Source organism: Panthera onca, chromosome C1, assembly GCF_046562875.1.
Source record: "Panthera onca isolate mPanOnc1 chromosome C1, mPanOnc1 haplotype 2, whole genome shotgun sequence".
NCBI classification, from domain to species: domain Eukaryota; kingdom Metazoa; phylum Chordata; class Mammalia; order Carnivora; family Felidae; genus Panthera; species Panthera onca.
The window spans coordinates 136,576,622-136,598,341 of NC_138346.1; the positions used below are offsets into that span (position 1 = coordinate 136,576,622).

A 21,720-nucleotide genomic window follows, 5' to 3' on the forward strand; every position below is an offset into this window, starting at 1 on the left:
TTCTGTGCCTCTCTTTCTCTCTGCCCCTTCCCCACTCATGTACATGCTCTGTCTCTCAAAAAATAAACATTAAGAAATTTTTAAAAAATATTTTGTTATTGTCACACCAATAAAAGCCCAAGGTGTGGTCTGCCTGACTATTCTCCCACTCATTGCTACAGTTTCAAAGTTCTGACTTTCCTGCTGCTGCTGGCCATTGGTAGTTGGCCATTTGTAGCTAAAGAAGTTTTCTCACCTATTATAGAATTCCAAGTAAAATATAGTACTTCGGGTTTCTTAGAAGTTACTGAGGTGTGACTGACATTCTATTAAAATCAGTCTCCATCCATGGTAGCACATCCGTCCATCAGTAGAGTTGTGGGGATATATGTTGGTTGGTAGAATGGAAAGGTCCATACTAAAAGTGATAGATCTGGATTATTCTGTGTCTGCTATTCACTGCTTGTGACAACCAATTCCTTTAAACTCCCTGAAACTCGGTTTTATAACATGTACAATGAGAATATGGTACCTGCCTTAAATTTTATACAGAAATTTGGTGAAGTTAAGAAGAGATGATGTATATGAGCACATTGAATACAGTTGATATCAGATATGTATTATTATGGTATAATTATTAAAGGTTTTCTACAACACACAGTGTCTCTTTCTCCTTCCATGCCCTGTCTCACGGGATCCTTTACCCAACAGCATGTTAGAGACAGTCTAATGAGGATCTTTTGAATAGAAAACAAGGATGATTATATCATTGCTGCAAGCAGCTTTTAGACTGCAGGATTCAGCTGTGGAACCGGATGGATCTGGGTTTGAATACTGGTTCATCTTCCAACTTCTTGTGTGACCCTAGACAAGTCACCAGACCTTGCTAAGGCTCATTATCTTCATTCATTTCATTTATTCATTTGTTCATGAAAAATATTTGTTTAGCATCTATTTTGTAGCAGGCACAATCCTATGTGCTAGGCATATGACAGTAAACCAAACAAATTCCTGGCCCCAAGAAGTTTATATTCTAGTGGGAGGACACCAACAATACACTAACAGAGGAACTGGCAACTTTTTCTATAAAGGGCCAGATAGTTAATTAATTAATTCATTCATTAAAAATTAATTAATTTTAGGCTTTACAGGCCACACATACAATTTCTTTTGCTTATTTACCTTTTTTCCCCTTTTACATCCCTTAAATAATAATAATAATAATAATAATAATAATAATAATAATAGTAATAAAAAACATTCCTAGCTTGTGGCTATATAGAAATAGGCCAGGGCTAAATTTTGTCCTGGGTCATAGTTTGCCAACTCCTGCAAATGTATATACATACATATTTACATATGTATATGTAAATACATATACACACATTTATTTATGAAGAAAAATACTTCCATTAAAAAGTAGGATAAAGTAGGATAAGGACTATAAACATAAGGGTAAAGGGATGAAGAGTGCCTGGGGAGAAGGCACTGTTTGCACAGTGTGGTCAGGGAGGGGCTACTTGACAAAGCGTCATTTAAGCAGAGATATGAAGGAAGCGAGAGAAGGGTACATGAGGGTGGTAGGGGAAGTGCTTTCTGGAGAGGTAAGAATAACCACAAAACTCAGGCTAAGAGCACGGGGAATAAGCAGAGTGGTAAGAAATGAAGTCAGAGAGGTGGCAGGTGACTAGATCATATGGGGCCTAATGTATGGTAAGGCCTTTGGGGAACCACAGGGAATACTGAGCAGAAGACAAAACATGTCATGACCTGAAATTTAAACAATCACATTGGCTGGTGTGTGGAGAATAGGCTGGAGGGGCAAACCACGGAGGTCAGTAGTTGTAACATTTCACAGAAGATGGCTTAATTCAGGGGGGTTGCTGGTAGAAGGGTGAGAGGCAATTAGAATCTGGAAATATTTCGAAGGAAGAGTTGCCAGGATTTGTTGATACATTTCATGTTCGATGTGAGAAAAAGAGAGATGTCAAGGGTGAGTCTGATGTTTGTGAATAATTGGAAAGATATGAATTTAATTGCTCGGACAGAAATCTGGGAGGGAGAAGAAAGAGACTGGTGCTGGATGTGGTAACTTCGAGATAGTCAATGGTGACATGGAGAAAACAGACACAAATGTTAGGAGCTCAGAGAAGTCTGGGTTTGAATGTAAATTCGGGAGTTGGTATGTATAGCCATAGGCGTGGATAAGATTTCCTAGAAAGTCAGGGCTTCCAAGGACTGAATCCTGGAACAATTAAACATTTAGAGATCTGGGCAATGTTACTACTTCATAGGGTTTAATAAAGAATTAAAGAAATAGCATGCACTCAGCAAAAGCTAGTTTCCTCCAGTTTCTGCCCCTTTCTATAGCTGGGGCACAGAGATAGATTCTTGATCTGTTTGGCCAATTACATCTCAGGGAATTAGAAATGCACTGGCATTTATAGTTGTTTTCCTCTGTAGAGAGGCCCATGGGTAATGTAATGCCATATGATTCTCATGGATGTCTTTAGACTAATATGGTAAGAATACAAGGTTGAAAGTCTGCTAACCTCATCAAAGTATCTGCTAATGAATGTTTTTGAAGGTTTTCAAGTCACTGGGTGAAAGATGCATTAATATGAGGTTGCAGTCAAATGACATATCAGGCATGTTTATTAAAACCAAACAGAAACAAATGAACACCCCCTTTCTCTTCTTTATCATTTAGTTACAGCCAGCTCTCTGTTACACAGGATAAGAAGGAATCCTTTTGGTGCTAATTACTTAGAATCACAAACCTCTACAGGAGATGCTTAGTGATACAGAGCATTTCCTAAAATTCTCACTCAAACGCAAAACTCTATATCCTATTTTTATATGTTGATTTGATACTTCTATATATTATTTATGGACAATATAAATAAGATCAAAAGATAAATGTTACACATTTGTTGTTCTAGAACAGCATTCTGACAGATCAGAATGCCAGTGGAAGTGACGGGAAACCCAGGAAAGAGTAACAGAGCATGGAACTGGCTTTGGTCAGCCTCCCCCTCACAGGGTCGGAACTGAGAGGGGAAAGCATGGTGGCAGTCTGGCAATGGAAGAAGAGGAGGTCTAACAACCTCCACACCAAGGAGGAGGAAATGTGCCTCCTCCCTGGAAAATGTGCCAAGTTTTTGAGGATTGCCTGTTCTTAAGGAACATAAAACAAAAATTGCAACTGGTACGTAGGCACTATTTTTGTATCTCTAGCATGGTGGGTCTCACTGACAGTGATTTCCCCGTGAGGACATCTGGCAATGCTGGAGACATTTTGGTTGTCACAACTTGAGGACTGCTACTGACACCTAGTGGGTGGAGGCCAGAGATGCTGCTAAACATCCTACATGCACAGAACAGTCGCCCAACAAAGACTTATCTGGCCTAAAATGTCAATGGCGCTGAGGTTGGGAAGCCTAAAACAATGCCCAGCTGGTATAGTAGATACTTGATACATGCTTCATAAGGGATTTTTAAAATATCTGTCTCTCTGATAGTTTTACTTTTTCCTCCTTGTTTCTCTTTTCTCATTTACATAATATGGAATCCAAACTATTATTTGTTGAATAAATTTGATCATCCATATTTTTATTTAATATTACCATTTGGGTTAACTTCCTTTTCAAATTTCTCTGTATATCTATATTAATTTCTTTTTCTGGCTCAGTGACTCTTCATAGTTAGGAGGATACTCCACTCTTATTTAAAGCTCAGAAAAATTCAGGGCTTAAATTAGGGACTCATATGTAATCCTTTTCCAAAAGCTTTGAGTAGAGAGAAAAATTTAGCAAGTATAAGTGAAATATTGGGGAATATTTATGTGTGTGTGTGTGTATATTGTGTATATATATATATACACATATATCTGTACTATCTGTGTGTATATGTATGTATATACATATACATGTATATGTATACATATTTGTGCATGTATATGTATATATATTTGTATGCATATTCATCCATATACACCTGCACATAAACATACTTATGTGTATTTATATAAAACTTTAGTTTTGTATATATAAAAATAAAAATATGTATGTAAAACTATTTTTTTTACATGGAAAGCTTTTGGCGAGGTCACTAGGGAATAACTTTCTAACCTTCACCTGCTTATCTCTCAGCTGATGGGTTAGAATTTCCATAAGTGCTGCCATGCCCATTTTTATAAGGTATTACCTTTCTGAATGGGAACTGATCTCCCAGAAATGCTGATTCAGTTTGATGAGAAACAGGCAGCAGAGAAAGAGAAATATCCTTCTTGGTGCCTCCTGGGCTGTTAGGCGGGGCCTGATGGATGAGTTAGCACCTCTCATGATTTCTGAGAGACGGTGGGCAGGCATCATGTGCCAATTTAGATAAGCAGAGTACATGAAAAAGGATTTGTAATGCTATCCATTATTGGAATCTTTCTTCTCCCTGCCTATTTGCTGGGGAAAAATAGGGTTATTTTCAAGAGCTCCCTATGTGAAAGCAGGTAGCTTTCATTTCATGCACTGTTCTAGTAATAACCTCCCTTAATCATCACGAGATAATGTCCCCAATCCAATTCCAACATGCAATTTTTTGTCTTAGGAAAAGGACAGCACATAAATGCTGGATGCACCAAGAAGGGGTTATTTCAGAAGGCAATTTTTCTGCTGCTAAGTGTCCATTTATCTCTTTCAGTTTTTGGTGGAGTTAACAAGGACTAACAATCTAATGGAGTTTACCACTGGGGCCAAAAAGGCCAGGACTCAGAAGAGTTATGTTCTACCTTCCATCATTTTACTTGCTAGCAATTATAACAACATTTAAAATGTATTGAGTATCTATACCGTATGAGGCATTGGCCTAATTAGTCCTTCCAACAACCCCCGTGAGTACCATTATTAGTTCCATTTGACAGATAAGCAAGCTGGGCACCTTGATAGCCCCCGGCCTGGAGGCTTACAGGTAGCTTGTGGCAGGACAGAATTCGAAATCAAATCTCTGCTGACAGAACCTGAGCTGTTAACAACTTTCTAATTAACCACTATGGGAACAAAACTTTAAAAAATGGGTTCTTATGAACCTAGACACAACACTCATTTTGCTCATCAGTATAAAAGGATTTCTTACTTCCTGTCATAATAAAGAAACAGAAGATTGAAATCGTAGCTGGGGTTTGGCCACATGTAAAAGTGCTGACCCATTATATACAAAGGTAATATTTCTGTCCTGGTATTCATTAGGGTAATTTTGTTATACTAGGCATTTTTCTGCTTAGTGGACAAGTCAGTGTGACCAGGATTAAAGTGAAGGCTTTGTCACTTCTTCTTCTTCTTCTTCTTCTTCTTCTTCTTCTTTTTTTTTTTTTTTTTGGTTGTTTGAGTTTGGATTTTGGTAGAGGTTCTTACAACAGTCTCTGTTTCAGAGTCTGGGGTTTCCATAAGCTGTGGCCACTTTATAGCCAGCCTTTCTTTGTTTGGGCACAAGACTGTTCAAAGTAATAGAAGTTTTAGGTCTTAAATAAAAGCTGGCTGATGTAATTTGATTATAATACTGTAGTTTGAAGGTAATCACTGATGCTGTGTTTGAAATTAAGTTTATGACTGACTTTGGCTATACACTCCCAAAGGACTGATGAGCTGTTTGCTGTAATAGGCTGGGAGCCTATTAAAGGCCAGGACTACACCCAGAGATGGCCCAGTGATCATTTCTCTGGGATGGTCTGAATCAGCAGGACTTGGTCCAGGTTGTGCCACCACTGATATACCTCTGAAATTAGTTGATGGAATTGCTAGGACCACCTCACTGACCCCATCCAAGCTAGACAAAGAAGGATTCAGTTTCTTTTGGGACTCACAGGTTCTCAGAATGTGTTCACCTCCAGCAGATGTTGAATTTGGTCTGGAGTGGTGAGCAGTTGTAATCTTTGACTCTTCCCTTAAGTGCAGATTCTCTTTCCTTTTTTTTCCCCACTGAATCTTGGGAGAACAGGAGGTGGATGGTGGTTTACCTACATTTTGTGAGTTTTTGTGTGAAGGTCTACTTTTTTGTTTTCAGCTCTACCCATGGAAACAAGACAGTGAGCCCATATGAAAGCTAATGTACTTAGCTTACTTATTTAGCCCAACCAAGCTTCAGTTTTCTTCTTTGGTGGATAATAATAGTATTCACAAAAGGTTGTCTTAAGGAGGTAAATAAAATTATTTTTGTAAGCCTCTACCACAGGGTGTGACACAGAGGAATTACTCAATAATGATTAGTTAGCCCTTTCTCTTCCTACTCTGGTAGGAAAAGGAGGGCCATCTATGACAACTCCAATAAAAAAGAAAACCTACCAGGTCTATTTGGAGATTTGTTCTTCAACTTTGATATCAATGATTTTGGAGCGAGTGTGGGTGTGAATATAGCTTTAGGGACACACCTGTCCTTTAAAAATACAGGTCTAGACAAGAAACTAAAATAGTACTCCAGGATTATTAGAATTTTCATAATATTTATGGGAATGGTGTTTAATTAACAAATGTTATCTATTTTGTAAATGAAATCTCCTCACCCCAATCTATTTCTCTTGTTCTTTTTAGTAATAGAAGTCCTTGAGTCTTATGTGTCTCGCCAGCTACGGACTACATTTCCATGTCTCCTTTGCATTTAAATGGTGTCATGTGACTAAATTCTGGCTAATAGGATAGTAGCAGAAGTGACATCTGCAATTTTCAGGTCATAACTTTAAAATAGAACTGTTTGCCCTCCACTTATCCTCTCTTTCCTACACTGGAATGCAGATGTTGTGGCAGTGAGCTGTCTTTGACCATCCTACCAGAAGCATCACTTAGGGAGCAGCAAAGCAAGACAGAAAGAAACAGGGAGGGTCTCTAGATCATCTCATGGGATGTTGCTGCTCTCTCTCCCTTGAATGTCTCCCAGCTAGGATTGTTATGGGTGTGAGAGAAATGAATGTTCTAATCTTGTTTAAGCCACTGCGGTTATAGAATCTTTTAAAGCATCAAAATCAGTATGCTAATTATTGCATCACCTTATGGGGATGAACCTTTGCATAACCAACTTTATGAGATTTTTTTCTTTGATTTGCAAAATTACTCATTGTTACCTTGCATTTCAGGTAGTTAGCCAGTAAAAATAGAAAAATAGATCAGCTTTGCATCTAGTGATTGAAGAAGCTACATGTTTCTAAATCATCTACCAAATCTGACATGGTTTATATTGATGTTAGCTAGTTAATGCTCAGTGGCTAAGGTTTACAATGATAAAAGAAAGATCTTTTATTTTTTAACTATGACTGATTAAAATGAATAGCTTTGGAACTCTAACAGATACTGTTAAGTATATGTAGTTGATGACTTTAATTAGGTAATCTTGACTGCAGTGTGTTGGTCATATGTAATGGGCAGATAAGTTATTATTGATGGATCAGAGGTTAAAGATGTTTTATCTTTATAGGTACTTTGCTTTATGATAATATCAAACTCTATTTTGTCATAAAATTGAGAATATGCAGTCTAGTAGAAGGTGGGTTGATTTTTTGTTTTATTTTTAAAACTAGGGGTCTGAAAAATTTCATCAAACATTTAACACACTTTTTTTAAGCACTTAACACATGTCAGGCACATTTTACTCACCAAACTGAAATAAAACTATATAATAAAAAAAGATGAAGAATACTTGTACGCACAGACATAGGACATGAATTGCCTTACAATCAGCCTTGCCAACAGGCATGTGTATAATAAGGAAGATCTAACCCATTAGTGCAAACAATCACATGCTGTGGGTAAGCATGCCAGAGAATTAAAGGGCATTTGGCATACAACAAACACTCAGTTTGGCCTAAGCCAGATCTATTGCCTCTAATCCTGAGCATTTAAGAACAGGAGGAACAATGCGACACAGCAGCTTCAAGATAACAAGAAGCAGAGAGCTAGCCCAGCAGTGACATTGAAACAAGTGTCACTTGGCTCTGATAATTGGGAACAGAGCAGATGTTTAGAAAAGCTGAATAATTTATAGTTACATGCGAGCAGCTTTTGCATGGGTGAATCTCATCTCCTAATATAACTCTGTAAATATTAATAATTATATTATGGGCAGATGATACTATCATGAGTTGAAACTGCCATGTAGGCAGATAATGTTAGAAGATAATCATTTAGTAGAAAAGCAAATGCTCTTCATCAGAACAATATTTTGTAAATTAAGGCTTTAATTTTCCATGAAAAATAAGAGGCCAAACTGGTTTTCAGAGAATCAGTCACTTTCATGGGCAGGTTACAAACAAGGTTTTCAAATGAATGCAAATAAATGCACAGTCTGGAGGTTGGTGTGGTATGGTAGACTGGTTAGTTATGGGCTTCTTGAGTGCTCTGGTAGGACAGAAGCTGGGTGTGTGGTTTTTAATTAGAGCCTGTAGAGAGCCTTGTCGTACATGATAAATACTTAATAAGAGCTAAATATTTTTTTTAAACTTAAAAATTTTAATGCTTATTTATTTTTTGAGAGAGAAAGGTGGGGGGGGGGGGGCAGAGAGAGAGGGAGATACAGAATCCGAGGCAGGCTCCAGGCTCTGAGCTGTCAGTGCAGAGCCTGACGTGGGGCTCGAACTCACGAACCATGAGATCATGACCTGAGCTGAAGTCAGATGTTTGACTGAGCCACCCAGGCACCCTGAGCTAAATAGTTTTAATAATAATTCAAATTGACCTCTACATACATAGGTGCCATGAGGTGCCTTAGCCAGGACATGGCAAGTTAGCTGCAGATGTGCTTATCCATGATTTTGGAAAGCTTTTTTTTCTTTAAAAAAAAAGTTGTAGGGGAAAATATTTTTAGTGAATAAATTACTTGTTACCATATTATGAAATGGCAAAACATATTCAATGATGTATGCAGCCATTGACTCTCTCTGTTCAGAAATAATTACTGGCTGTATGCCTTGTAACCCTTAACATTTATTTCCAACAGTATTATAGAGCAGCCACTATATTTTCAACTTTCTATCCACTTCATTTTTGCTTTGCTTCTAGTATTAATTGTTCATATTTGATACCAAGAACAGGACTCTATTATTTGAAGACCAATAAATATAAATTCCAATCTTAATATAACATAGAATAACCAACAAGGACCAGTTAGCTTGGGGTGGTCTAAATGGGCTAAGTGACACTTAGCTTGTGGCAGATAAAAGATGCATTCCAAGGGGTGTATGTGGAAGCTTTCTGAGCTGATAAATTTAGTCATAGATCTGGGGTGGGGGACAATCTTGGAGAATGGGGAAACCTAGGCCCTTTGGTAGCATATTGTACAAAGAATTTCTGCCTTTGAACATTCTTTGTGACAATTACTCCTCTCCCACTTTCTCCTTTGTTCATTTGCTCCTTTGTTCCTTCATTACTCATGTCAACACAGCCAAAGATTTATGATGTCCATGCTAGTGGTTTTTAATTTGTATTTCAAGTTACTGAATATTGTTTTAAATGAAATAATGTAAAATCACTTTGAAAAGTTAAAGGATCTAAAGAGAAGTAAACATAACTAAAAATTTGCTTTGAGGCACTTATGATCTCAATCTCCTTTACTTAAGACAAAGATGGGTTCGATGTGGCAGGTTCTCTATAAATCTTCATTGAAATGAATCAAGAATGAACCGAGTGAGTCCTGGTGGAATGGGTCTGGGGTCAGAAAGATCTATGTGTGACTCATGGCTTGTCTGCTACTAGATTTATAGCTTTCTGTGCTTTAGTGTCCTTATATGTAAAATAATGCTAATTAGACTTTCCTCAGAGAATTGTTTTTCTCAGAGTAATGCTCAGAGTATATAATATATGCTGCATAAAGGGTAGCTGTTATTATTGAATTGCAGTGGAGTGGTGTTATTCTAATCTACTTTTTAGACTATCAAAGCCCTGGTGGGGGTGGGGGTGTTTATGCTGGGTAATCATTTAACCCTATTTTTACTAAGCTATGGATGAGATTGGCAGGTGTGAATCACAGAGGATGCTGGGAAGTGGGGGATAAGGAAATAAAAGAGCATAGGAAAGAGGGGAAAGATGAGAAAGTGAAGTGAGGGTGAGGTGTTACAACACGTCATGAACAATGGCCTCAAAAACCACTGTCATGTGACTTTGCCCTTGACTCAAGATAGTTGGGTGGTTATCCTTTTTTATTTTTTAAAGAATTTCAAGGCTTTCATTTTTATTTCATTAATGTTCAAGTCATTGTCTAGTCTTTAGCTGGACCCTTTAATAGATGGTATTTTCAAGTCTGACCATCCATCCATCATCCATCATCCATATTTTCCCATTCATTCATTTTTTAAGCTACATAATCACAGGTATTCCTATTATGTGCTAGGCATTGTACTAGGCTTTTTTTTTTTTTTTTTTGATGGGGTTTGGGGGTTAGATTTCTTCCTCTTTTTTTGCTGGAAATTTGATTTATTTTGCTGTTTTTGTTACATTAAAAAAATCTCCTGAGTTAAAAATAATCACAATATCTGGGAAATTAAAAACAACAACAGATGAACTATTGCAAATCTGATAAACCAATTAGTCAAATATGGAAAGTGAAAAACATGCTTGGAATGCTTTTGACTCATATAATTGCTTCAGAATAATTTCTTAAGTGTTTCTAGGCAACAGCAGATTTAAGAAGAAGAAACAAATGGTGGGTTTCTCTCTCTCTCCCTCTCTCTCTTTTTTTGTGTGCCTTTTCCCCCTTTCTCTTCTCTCTCTCACATTGTCACAAGAGCAGCTTGTGCCTCTCCCACAATATGATGTTAGATATGGCTGGTTGGGTCAGAATGTGACATTTTTCATGCAGCATTCCTCACTGTGTTGGATGAGACATCAGTTTCATTAAGGTACAGTTAATGAACTGCACAGGTAGATGAGAGCATTAGGTAGGGGGTTGAATTTGGATAGAAATCACAGCGAGCTGAACTTTGATAAACTATAACCAGCATCAAAATCATTTAGCCTTTATATTTCTCCATCGATCCTTTGGGTTCTGTTTTTGAAACTGAATCTTGCCTGCTATTTTTTGAGTTAACAGAGTAGATTACTGCTTTATATGATCTTGAGCAGAGTGCATTTCCTAATATTGCATCTCCATTTGTAGTGGCACTTCCCTTATGTGGGATGGTGGCAGCTGCAGTAATGACCTGCTCCTCAGATTTTCTCATGACATACAATCACACAGAAATCCAATCTTTCCTGCATCTTCATATTAGTACCTTATGGGGCAGGCAGTGTCTACCATTTGGAGACAAATTAAAGCTCATTAAAGAAAGGCAGAGGGTCAGAAGGGTACTTTGGAATATTAAAAAAAAATCCTTACTAGAGAACATTTAATCATAAGTAGATAATCCTTCTCAAAGGGAAGGCAGTGCATTTACATCATTCTCCCTGGCAGTTAACCTTTTGCATTTTATGCTTATGACATTTCTGTCAGGCACTCTGTGTGCTCCAATTAAAGTCAGAGGTCTTTGGACATAGTTCAAAAAGTAGCAAGCCTCTGGAGGGCAACTTGATGCAAGGCATTTTGGCAGAGGGAGGACAGCTGGGCAGCCACATAGGAAAGAGGAATCTAGAATGTGAACGACACAGCTCCTTTGGATGCTTCTGAGGGTGTTTGGAGGGGGGGCTCATTATGGGTGTTGGCTATTGGATGGAGGAAAGCAACAGACGTGACAAAACAGGAATTCTAAGCCAGCCTATAAATTTGTACACATGGGTGTCTGGACTGAGAGGTCGGTGCTGGATTTGCACCTGTGCCTACAATCAGGTAGTAAATGGTTCAGTGGTCACAGTAAGAACAGGGCTCATTTGGGAGGCAAATTGAAACTCTATTTAAGCAAAGTGATTCAGAAGGAGATGTTCAGTATCATTTTACTCCTGGGAACATTTCCTCCTAAGGCACAGGCAAAATACCCACTAATATTGTTCCAAAGCTAAGAATGTGACTCAGAGACAAAAACCATGGAAACCTACTTATTTTCTGAAACGTTGCTGTTCTGAAAGAAAAGATGAGAGGATGAATAAGCAGACATGTTTTACTTAAAGGTTATGTGTGAGTCAGGGAAGCTTTGAGTTTTTAATATGGCAGAGAGTCATATGAGTATCTATGCATATAAGACAATGAAATCGTTACATGGGTTGGAAATGAAAAGTGCTGTAAAAGGGTAGCATTTACAGGATTTAACTTTTATAAAAATTTTCTACAGGATCTGAGGCATAATTTATTTTTATGATTAAGACATTTAATTAGATTTTAAATCCTGAGTCCTAATTTTTTAGCTGTATGCGATGGGGCAAGTTAGCATCTACAAATGTCATTTTTCTCACCTATTAAGTGTTAATCTACCTCATAGCGTGGTTGTGAGAATTCAGTGAGATAATCTGTATGAAATGTTGAACACAGTGCCTGGTCTATAACACATGCTCTGTAAAAATTAACCAGTATTGTGAGCGTTTTAGTCTTCAAGTCATAAAGAAAACCCATCCATTATTTCCAAATGGAAAGAATTCTAATTGCGTGGTAATCTCAGTTTACTCAAAGGAAAAGATTCTTTGTACTGGCATAAAGAAATGAGACATCTTGGCCAAGAGATAAAAATCCCCAGATAAAATTCCAGGCAGTGTCCTTCTTCTAATTATTTTTGACTCCTCATAAGGACTAGGGTCTAATATTTTTTGAACACCTACCATGTGTCAGGTACTTTCCAAGCTGATCACTCATGAAGTCCTGTGAAGTCACTATAATTGTCCCACTATTACAGACAAGGAAACTGAGGCCCAAAGAGATGAGAGAACATGTCAGGCTTATAGGTACCGTGGTTGACAGAGCAGGGATTTGAATGCCAAAGGCCATGCTCTTTCAGTTCCTCTCACAAGACTGGGAGTAGTAGTAGGAATGAAAACTTCAGGAGCAGTCTGGCCCTGCTGCAGACTCTGAGGTAATAGCAGCGTTTCTATTTTGATGTTCCCGTTTAAAATCTTATCCTCTAGCTGAGAGGCCTGGCAGGTGGCAAATGTCACCCTTGAGCAGGCACCTAAGTCAAGTGATAAACAGTCATTCAGGGTTTGGGATGCTTTCCCTGCTTAGGGAAGAAGGGTGGCTCTGTCTAGTTCAATTCCATCCTTTGACTTGGTTGCCTCTTGGAGCTAGCGGGAAAATGTACTTTCTTTAGCTGGTAATAAAAGCTTCTTAAGCACTGCGGGTAGCTGTTTTGGAGAAACACTGAATTTAAAAACATGCACCTGATTATTTAGCAGTTGTAGAAATATCTGAGAAGAAAATGTTCAGTTATCAGGTAAAGCTGCTTTGGCGACATGATTTCTTTAATGCTGGGCAGTAGTGGAGGCTGTTTAATACAGACAAGGCACAGATATTATTTTGTCTCTGTATGTTGCTTCAGAACATTCTGTTCCCTGCACATTTTAAACGAGATAAACAGCCTTCGTGCATCACAACAATGCAAATTCTTGATATGAACTCTTTGCAAATACATTTTTTTTAGGACCATTCCTTAAACAAAGCAACTTGCTACGAGGTATTAGATGTTTTACTATTTCCAGAACATGTAAACCCACAGCTCTCTTTTAGTTTTATAGCAGGAGAGCACTGAATGGGACTTGCTGTGAGGCCCAAGTTTACCTTTAATGGCTCTGTGACCTTAATTAAGTCCCTTATCCTCTCTGAGCCTATTTCCTCCTCTATGCAATGGAGGTGTTAATGCTTTCATTCTAGGATTGCTGTGAGAATGAAATGACTTAATGGAAGTGCAAGTGCTTTGTCAATGGCACAAGGCCATTTAAAAATAAATCATTCCTGTTATTTTATATTTGGGGGTTAAAATCATTTGGTGCTAATAAAGGAGCACTTATGGTTAATGACATCCTGAAGATCTAAAACAAAGTTGTAGTGAAGTCACGGGGATGAAAGCACAGCCTAGGGAATCCAGTCAATAATATTGCAGTGACATTGTACGGTGACAGGTGGTGACTGTACATGTTGTGGTGAGCATTGTGTAATGTATAGAACTGTCAAATCACTATTTGGTATACCTGAAACTAATGTAACATTATATGTCAACAGTACTTCAATTAAAACAGAAAATAAAAAAAATAAATAAACTCATCAGAAGATGCCAGAATTGTGTAATGTGAGAGCAACATGAAAGAAGATCCGGAGAGTGCTAGGAGCTCTTTGGAGAAAGGAGAACCAAGGGTCAGAACATGCTTTAAAGACTTCCTGTAAGAGATAATAGGTTTTCGGACCATAGTGTGTGGTCTAAAATGCTGTGTGGCATCACTTTATAGGTAGCATAGGGTAGTCATGAGTTTCTGATCCACCACTTTGTAATTATGTGAATTCTTTACCCCTTATGTGCCAAAAGTGAAGATAATGACAATGCATCACAGGGTTATGAAGATTAGATGGGATGATAATCTGTAAAGTACCTGGCAGGTAATATGGCTGGTAAATATGGTTTGTCTTCTTCTTCCTGCTCCTCTTCCTCCTCCTTTTTTTTTTTTTTTTTTTTTTTTTTTTGGTCATATAGGAACTCTAACTAGGGAAGCCATGGTCGGTACCACTAGAAGTTTATGTGCTTCTCAGAGCATTCAGGCAAGGTCTGAAAGCAATCAGTAGAACCCTAGTAAATTCTCTGGGATTACTTACAGCGCTGCCCAAACTTGTTAATGCGTCTGAGTCTGTTAGCCACTTCAGTTATCATCAAGTGCAGAAAAAGTTGTAGGTATTCAGTATGGGCAAAGACTCTTAAATAAGAGGGGGCTCTGAAGAGAAGCAGGCATATGTCTGCAGAGCGTAGGGTATGCAGGGATTAAATTCAGAACTCCTTCAGAGATAAGGGTTCTGTGCTAAGGACGAGAAAGTAATCATCAGCTAAGCCAGACTTTGCTAAGAAGCTCTTGCTAAGGGACGCCTGACAAAGGATCAAGTTTTCCCAACTGTAGAGTTGATTTATTGAGTTATTTTTAAGGAATTGTTATCTACCATTCAGAAACACTTCACATCTTTGAGCAAACAACCGAGGGGTTTATAAATATAAACACTTCAATGATTACAATATAACTTTTAAAGAATTGTTAATTTAAAAAAACATCTGAATAAGGATGAGTAGTCAGTGATTTTAGCTATTAAATGTGCAAGCGTGTGAAATTAGGCAAGTAACGTGAGAAACAGTTAAAAAAAAGGAAGCTTTTTTCCATGCTGTCAATTTGAAGGCCTAATGCAATCTGTCTGTATAGTGTGGTGAGGATGGGCAAAATGTAGTTGTACAGCTAGTGGATATTTTTACCTTTCAGGTCTTTCCTATAGTTCTCACTAAAGAGGACAAATTCACAGTGAGTGAGATTTTGAAAGCTACCTATATTTATTTCAAAGATCCATAGGCTTTAAATTATTGTCATTATTATACCACAAGAAATTCCATCTTTTTTCTGTGTGTGGGTTAGAAAATGATTCTGACATTTCCCACGTCTCTTTCTTTCATGCTATCTATATTTTGTGATAATACTAACAACCCAATCTTCCATTCGAGCTTTTCAATATATATATATTTTTCATGTTCATCACTTTTTAAGCCAAGGCAATTTAAAAGCTTTACTTGTTATATCACAAGTTGCTGACTTGGTACTGATTGTGGGTGATGGGCAGGGAAGGACATTGAGAAGTGAGGTCAACACCTGGGACCAAATAATTGGGAAGGTAGAAGAGAGAAAATGCTAGTGAAGTATTCCTACAGTGTCTTCTCTTCCAAAACATGGTTGTGACTGGGGAGAGCCCAGGAGAAGGGTGATGGACACACAGTGTAAACACATCCAGAGAACTGTCACCTGTCCTAAGGTGAGAGTAAGGGTTGGGGCTGTGAATAAGGACTGTTTTTTGACTACCCCTTATGTGCCAGCTGGTGCTAGTAGCTTAGAACATATATTTTTAATTTGCTCAACAACTGTAAAAGATAGATATTGTTACTACCATTTTTTAGATGAGGAAATAGGCTTGGAGAGCTCTGGGTAAGTCACCAGTATGTATTTAAAAAATAAATCATGTGTTGCTATGTGTAGGTGGCATTAACAGTGAAATTTCTGTCATCTTCTGGTGTTGCCTTAGTCTTTATTAGAAATCCAAATGAAGATGTGATTATGCCCTTAAAAATAAGAATGGATCTTATACATGCAACATGGGCAAAGTCAAAATAAAGGGAGTTATGGAGTAGGTCAGTGAGGGCTGTACCTGAGGATGCTTTGTTCTAGAACCTGGATCTGGTGCTGGTCTTGTTGATTCTGCTTCTTCATCTCTTCCTGTTCTTTTCCGCTGCTGACTCCATCTAGAAGCCATTTCTCCCTTAAGGCCTTTTTCTGATATCAGGAAACATAAAGATGTTCTTAATCAATAATTTCCTAAATCTCTAACTACTTTGAAATCTTATGAATGTTAATAGTGAACATAGTAAAGAGAAATGATTTTTTTTCTCACTGCGTTACCTGAATAAATCTGGTGTTTCCCTTCATTGCAACCTTTGTAACCCCCTTCCAAAGCCAGTTTTATGTATCTAAATCCTGTTTATCCTGCACGTTCTAGAGTAGGTTCTTCCTTCTCTGTGAAAATCTCTGTCCTTCCCCCATCCTTACCCTCAGAGAGCTCTCTTTCTTCAGAATCATGCAGCACTCTGCTTACCTACACTGTATGTCTAGCAGTTGTACAGAGATCTTATCACGTGATGTCTAACTATTACTTATTTGATTAATGGGTGTACATCTTTTGTCTTTGAAGTAAAAGGCTCCTTCCTTGAAGCCATTTTTTTATTCATCCCAATGACAGTGTACAGAAAATGCTCCAAAATTTTTTTGTGTGGGATTAATTGAAATGAGGGGCAAAACAAGAGATTGCTATTGTGTCTTAAACTAATTCGATGTTAGTCTTAAGTGGTGTGGTCAGCACTTATTGCTTTGCCCACCCAGTACCTCTTCTGTCTTCTGAGAACCTCCCCGGTTCCAGATACCTAAGTTTAGTACAAAACTACTTGTTCCAATAATACGATGCACAAAATTCACTGATCTAACTTGAAATTTTGTCAACTTTAACAAGATGATAAATATTTATGTTTTATCATATGGGAAAAAACCCTTTGAATTTGCATGAAAGAATTATAATCCTGGATCCTGAGCCTGAGAAAAAGCAAATGAGAGATGTGTAAATTTTGGAGAGGACTTAGCTAGCACCCCATCCATGTCTTACGTAGGAAGTGTTAGGTATTAATTCCAAAGAGTTTGAGTTTCTCCTTTTCTTCCTGAAGAAAACTGTTCTCCCTATATATCTAATCTACTTGTGTAAACTATTTGTTTAATAATTACTTATTGGGGATTTGTGCCTAAAATGGTGAGAAGAATGGGAACTCTGTATTGTCTGAGACTTCTTTCTCTTACATCACAATTAAAATGAGAGCAAGTAAAAAGAACTTTTGCCTTTTTTAAAAGGATGCTAGAACTAATACTACTGGAATCTAAATATCTTCGAATTTTAAACAAAATTTAAATAAGGTTGATTGTGCTAGGTAAGTATCACATGATGGTTATTTTAAGTAAGGCAATGGTCTCCAAACCAATAAGAAATGTTATACTGCTTACAAATATATATTGTATGGAATTATACTTTATAGAGCTGATAAAACCTGGCCTGCTCTAGTTGAAGCAGGGAGGGGGCCCAGAAGCCTGTGGATGCCCAGAACACACAGTTTGAAAACCACTAGATTGAGTAACAGCCTTATCCCACATGATCACGTTCATTTTGTCCTTTTCAGAGTTTCAAGTGATTGCATGTGGACAACACCCCCCATAAGAGTAGTTTGTATTATTCCAGTTTGTAGCCAGAGATTCTTTGCCCCAGTGTTACCTTAACCCTTAATTATGGCTGTTGAGCTGTTTGCGGAAATGTTCTCCCACAGACACAGTTAAAATGTTCTTAATAAAGGTCAAGATCTATCTCTTGAGGTCAAAGATGCCAAGAAAATCTTAGTACACTCATTTGAGGAATTTACTTTGATTTTAATTTATTTTTATTTGATGGAATGTGATGATAGTTAATGCATAGTAAAGAAGACAGATGACACCTATCAAAAGTAAATTACAGTCCTTACAAACCACCTACCAGGACAGTTTCAGTCATTTACATCAATATCACTACAAGAAGCACTCAGATGGGATGGTCTTATGATGCTGAGTTACAGAGAACAGAGAATAATTCATGTGATGTGATTATGTGAACTTGGGGCTACATTCTTGGTTCTTAGTCTGGTTAGGAACAAGAATAATTTAAATTTTATCGTTGTAAAACTTTGTTCATAATTCACAAATTGTCATTTACCTCTGGCAAAGAACCCTTTGCCTCTGAATATAAAATACATAATTTGGATGTGCAATTAAAATGATATGGTACAATTACGTATTGTGACAACCTAAAGATAGTTATTTTGCTTTTATGTCACAGTTTAGACTTGTGCTTTCATCTATGAGGTCGATGTAAAATCTGTTTCACAACAATGACATTCAGAATCAAAAGCCGTATTAACTGTATGAAAATATAAGTGACATGTGGGTAATGGATATTTGGGCAGTTAATTTTTTTTTTAGGGAAAGGTTTTCCTGAAGCATGTTCCGTTCTATACAGCAGTTAGAGTAGACTTTAGGAATAAATTAGTTCTTTATACCATGGATCAAATGGACTTCCAGAAAAGAAAAGTTTTCTAAGTTGAGTGCATTTTGTGTGTCTTGGTGACAGATTGTGATCATGTTACTAGGCAAGGAGACCCATAGTGTACAAATCTCAAAAATGTTTGAAAGTTAGAATGCTACTCATATCCCCAGAAACTCCCTTTCTAGCATGTCACTGGTATGATTGCCAGGTTCCAGAGCGAAAGAATATCAGAGTGAGTTCCTACAATTATTTGGAAATGTATGTACTAATGACACAGAAGGAGCACTTTGTAAATGTTTATGTTTGTGAAGTGTAATGAAATAGTTTGCAATCAGGAAAGTGCTGAGAACAGGTGGATGAAGAAGAAAATTAAAGGAGACTGGCAACTGTAGAGGCCAATAGAGCTTTCTTGACTTGGTGAACATATTTTAGAATTGATTTTAAAAATACTTCTGCACATTTCTGAACCCCATTTTGGAACAGTGCCTAGTTGCTGTTTGCTGTGGCCAACCATTTTCTGCAAAACTTAGACGAATGTGACTCTATTCAAACTGCCAGTCTTTCCTCTGTGTTCCTTTTGCAGTTTTAGTCTTGCACACAGCACTCATCACATAATGTATGTCTTTATAAGTTCCTGTGTCAGTTACCATTTTAAGGATACAGGTCAAACTTTATTTTGTATTCTTAGTGCCCTGCTTAGTACTTTACACATAATAGGTCCTTAATAAATGTTTATTGACTAAAAGGTCCTATATACACCTATATAAATCTTACTTATCAGTTAAGACTCAGCTTAAATCCCACACCTTTAATAGACCTCCTTTGACCACCCCAGATTACTGCTTATACTATTATTTAAATTTAAGAAATTATCTTTTAACCTGTCCTAGTTATTTATTTAATATTGGGGTTCCCACTAGGTTGCAGGCAGAAGGGCTACAGCCCTCCAGGGCCACTGCTAGTTTCTATGGCATTAATAAAAAAATCAGGAAAAATTGCTGTTTCTTATCTCCACCCTTTTGGGTCAGTGCACAGCCTGGGAAGGTGGATAGCTCCTTTGTGCAGAGAAAAAGAAACTTCATCCTTCAGACAGAAGCAGACTGATGACAGAGTGCACAGTTCCAAGGGAGCATGGGCAGGGTTTTAGCACTCCTTTCTCAGGTACCTTTGTGCAGTACACAATCTGCACAACTGTGTACAGCAATCCAAAGCATGATAATGTGTTGATTGGATTGGATTAGAAGAGGTATCCTGGGTTCCAGAAAGCAAACCTATATGGAAGATCATGTATTATTTTTTTGGACTGGTTTTGGTAATACTGAAAAGAAGCGCCACTTCAGAAACAGAACTTTTAGTGAGTCAGAGTTTCCATTCCTTTCCTTTCCTTTCCTTTCCTTTCCTTTCCTTTCCTTTCCTTTCCTTTCCTTTCCTTTCCTCTTCTGTTTTTATTTTAGAGAGAGAGCAAGAGCAGGGGAGAGGGGCAGAGGTAGAGAGAGAGAGAGAGAAAGAGAGAGAGAGAGAGAACCCTGGGCATGCTCCACGCTCAGCATGGAACCCAGCATGGGGCTCGATCCCATGGCCCTGGTATCATGACCTGAGCTTGGACACTCAAGCTCAACTGACTGAGCCACCCAGGTGCCCTGGAGCCAGAGTTTTCTTTGTGAAACTTGCTTCCTAGAGTGAACTGAGGGAATATTTAACCCTTTCTCTTACTGTGAGCTCTACTGTTGTTTGGCTACACATTCTACAAGAATAGCAATTGTTGAATGCTAGACAGCTTTCTGTTTACTCAGAAGCAATCATGACTTTATTGTGAGACTCAAATTGTGTGTAAACTGTGTGTGTGTGTGTGTGAGAGAGAGAGAGAGAGAGAGAGAGGGAGGGAGAGAGAGAGAGAGGGAGGGAAAGAGAGGGAGAGAATGAGAGAGAGAGAGCACTGATTAACAGTTAGAAATGGTTTAGCTCAAAAATTATTGTGGATTTGATTTTTGATTTGAGCTTCACCAAAGTAACTTGGTAAAATTTGTTTTTGTTTCATTGATTTTTCTGATTATATACACTGCATTTCTTGGCTATGTCTACTACTTATGTAAATTCACTGCAAGTGAATACTGCAAGGATAGCAGGCTGACTATACTTTGAAATTATCCATCAAACTTTGGAAATGTCCATTTATATAGAAACAAAGGAGCAAACGGAATCCAGAGAACTGAGGCTAATTGGAATCTTAAATTATGTTTCTTTTCAGAGGTGGTTACCTGACCCATGAGAAAGATGGAGTTAGCTGAATTCGGCAAGTTTACCTTAAGTGTGTAGATTCCACAAGTGTGCGGCATTGTTTCATTGAGGGATTCATTAAATCTATTGATAGCAGCCCTGCCAGCTAAGTAGCTTCCTGCTTGGACCTGTTCACAAGGAGCTCCTGTTTGTCATTTGGTTGCATCCTGTGACTAAGCTACGTAATAAAATGTTGAAACTCAATGTGCTTTAATTACAACATGACCACACCCGTGGAAGATGTAAAGTCTGATTTTAAAAATGGAGATTTATTTCTGGTGATGATCTCATGTTTTGTCAAAACAGAACAAAACAAAATAAAACAAAACCCCGAAGCCATACTCAAACAAAATTGGATTCATTGCACTGAGCTTTTAAATCCAAGCATCCTTGACCCTGCCAGACAGTGTCTGCTGTGTACCCCCTGGGGAAAGGCTGGCCTTTCATTGATTCCAAAAGGGACTTCCTAGCTGGTTCTATCCCTAGGGATGTTAAGCAAGACTGTGTTCAGGGCCAAATTATCAAGGCTGGATTCTCAAGGTTAGCCAAGAAAATGAGGAAATTCAGTAATAAGGGATAAAGTAATAAAAGCATGCTTTCAACTTTCCGCAAGTTTACCAGAAGGTATTAATCTCATATGCAGATTTTCTAGATCCTTGTCCTGCCCTATGGTTATTAGGGTGTTAGTAGAACTATGCTGATTCTCTTTTCCTTCCTAAAGCATCTTTACTACAG

General features: G+C 37.9%; 1 protein-coding gene and 1 long non-coding RNA gene across 2 annotated transcripts in view; one reads left to right on the forward strand and one right to left on the reverse strand.

Annotated features, from left to right (window-relative positions):
* PALMD (palmdelphin) overlaps positions 1-21,720 on the reverse strand; it is a 49,176-nt gene that overhangs the window by 9,480 nt on the left and 17,976 nt on the right. The window contains exon 3 of the mRNA XM_060626330.2: positions 16,249-16,373. Coding sequence (XP_060482313.1) covers positions 16,249-16,373 — 125 coding nt within the window. The remainder of the gene's footprint in view (positions 1-16,248; positions 16,374-21,720) is intronic.
* On the forward strand, positions 17,382-21,189 carry LOC132673614 (uncharacterized). The gene is made up of 2 exons (XR_009608130.2): positions 17,382-17,569; positions 20,957-21,189. It is a non-coding gene; the product is annotated as an uncharacterized LOC132673614 (long non-coding RNA).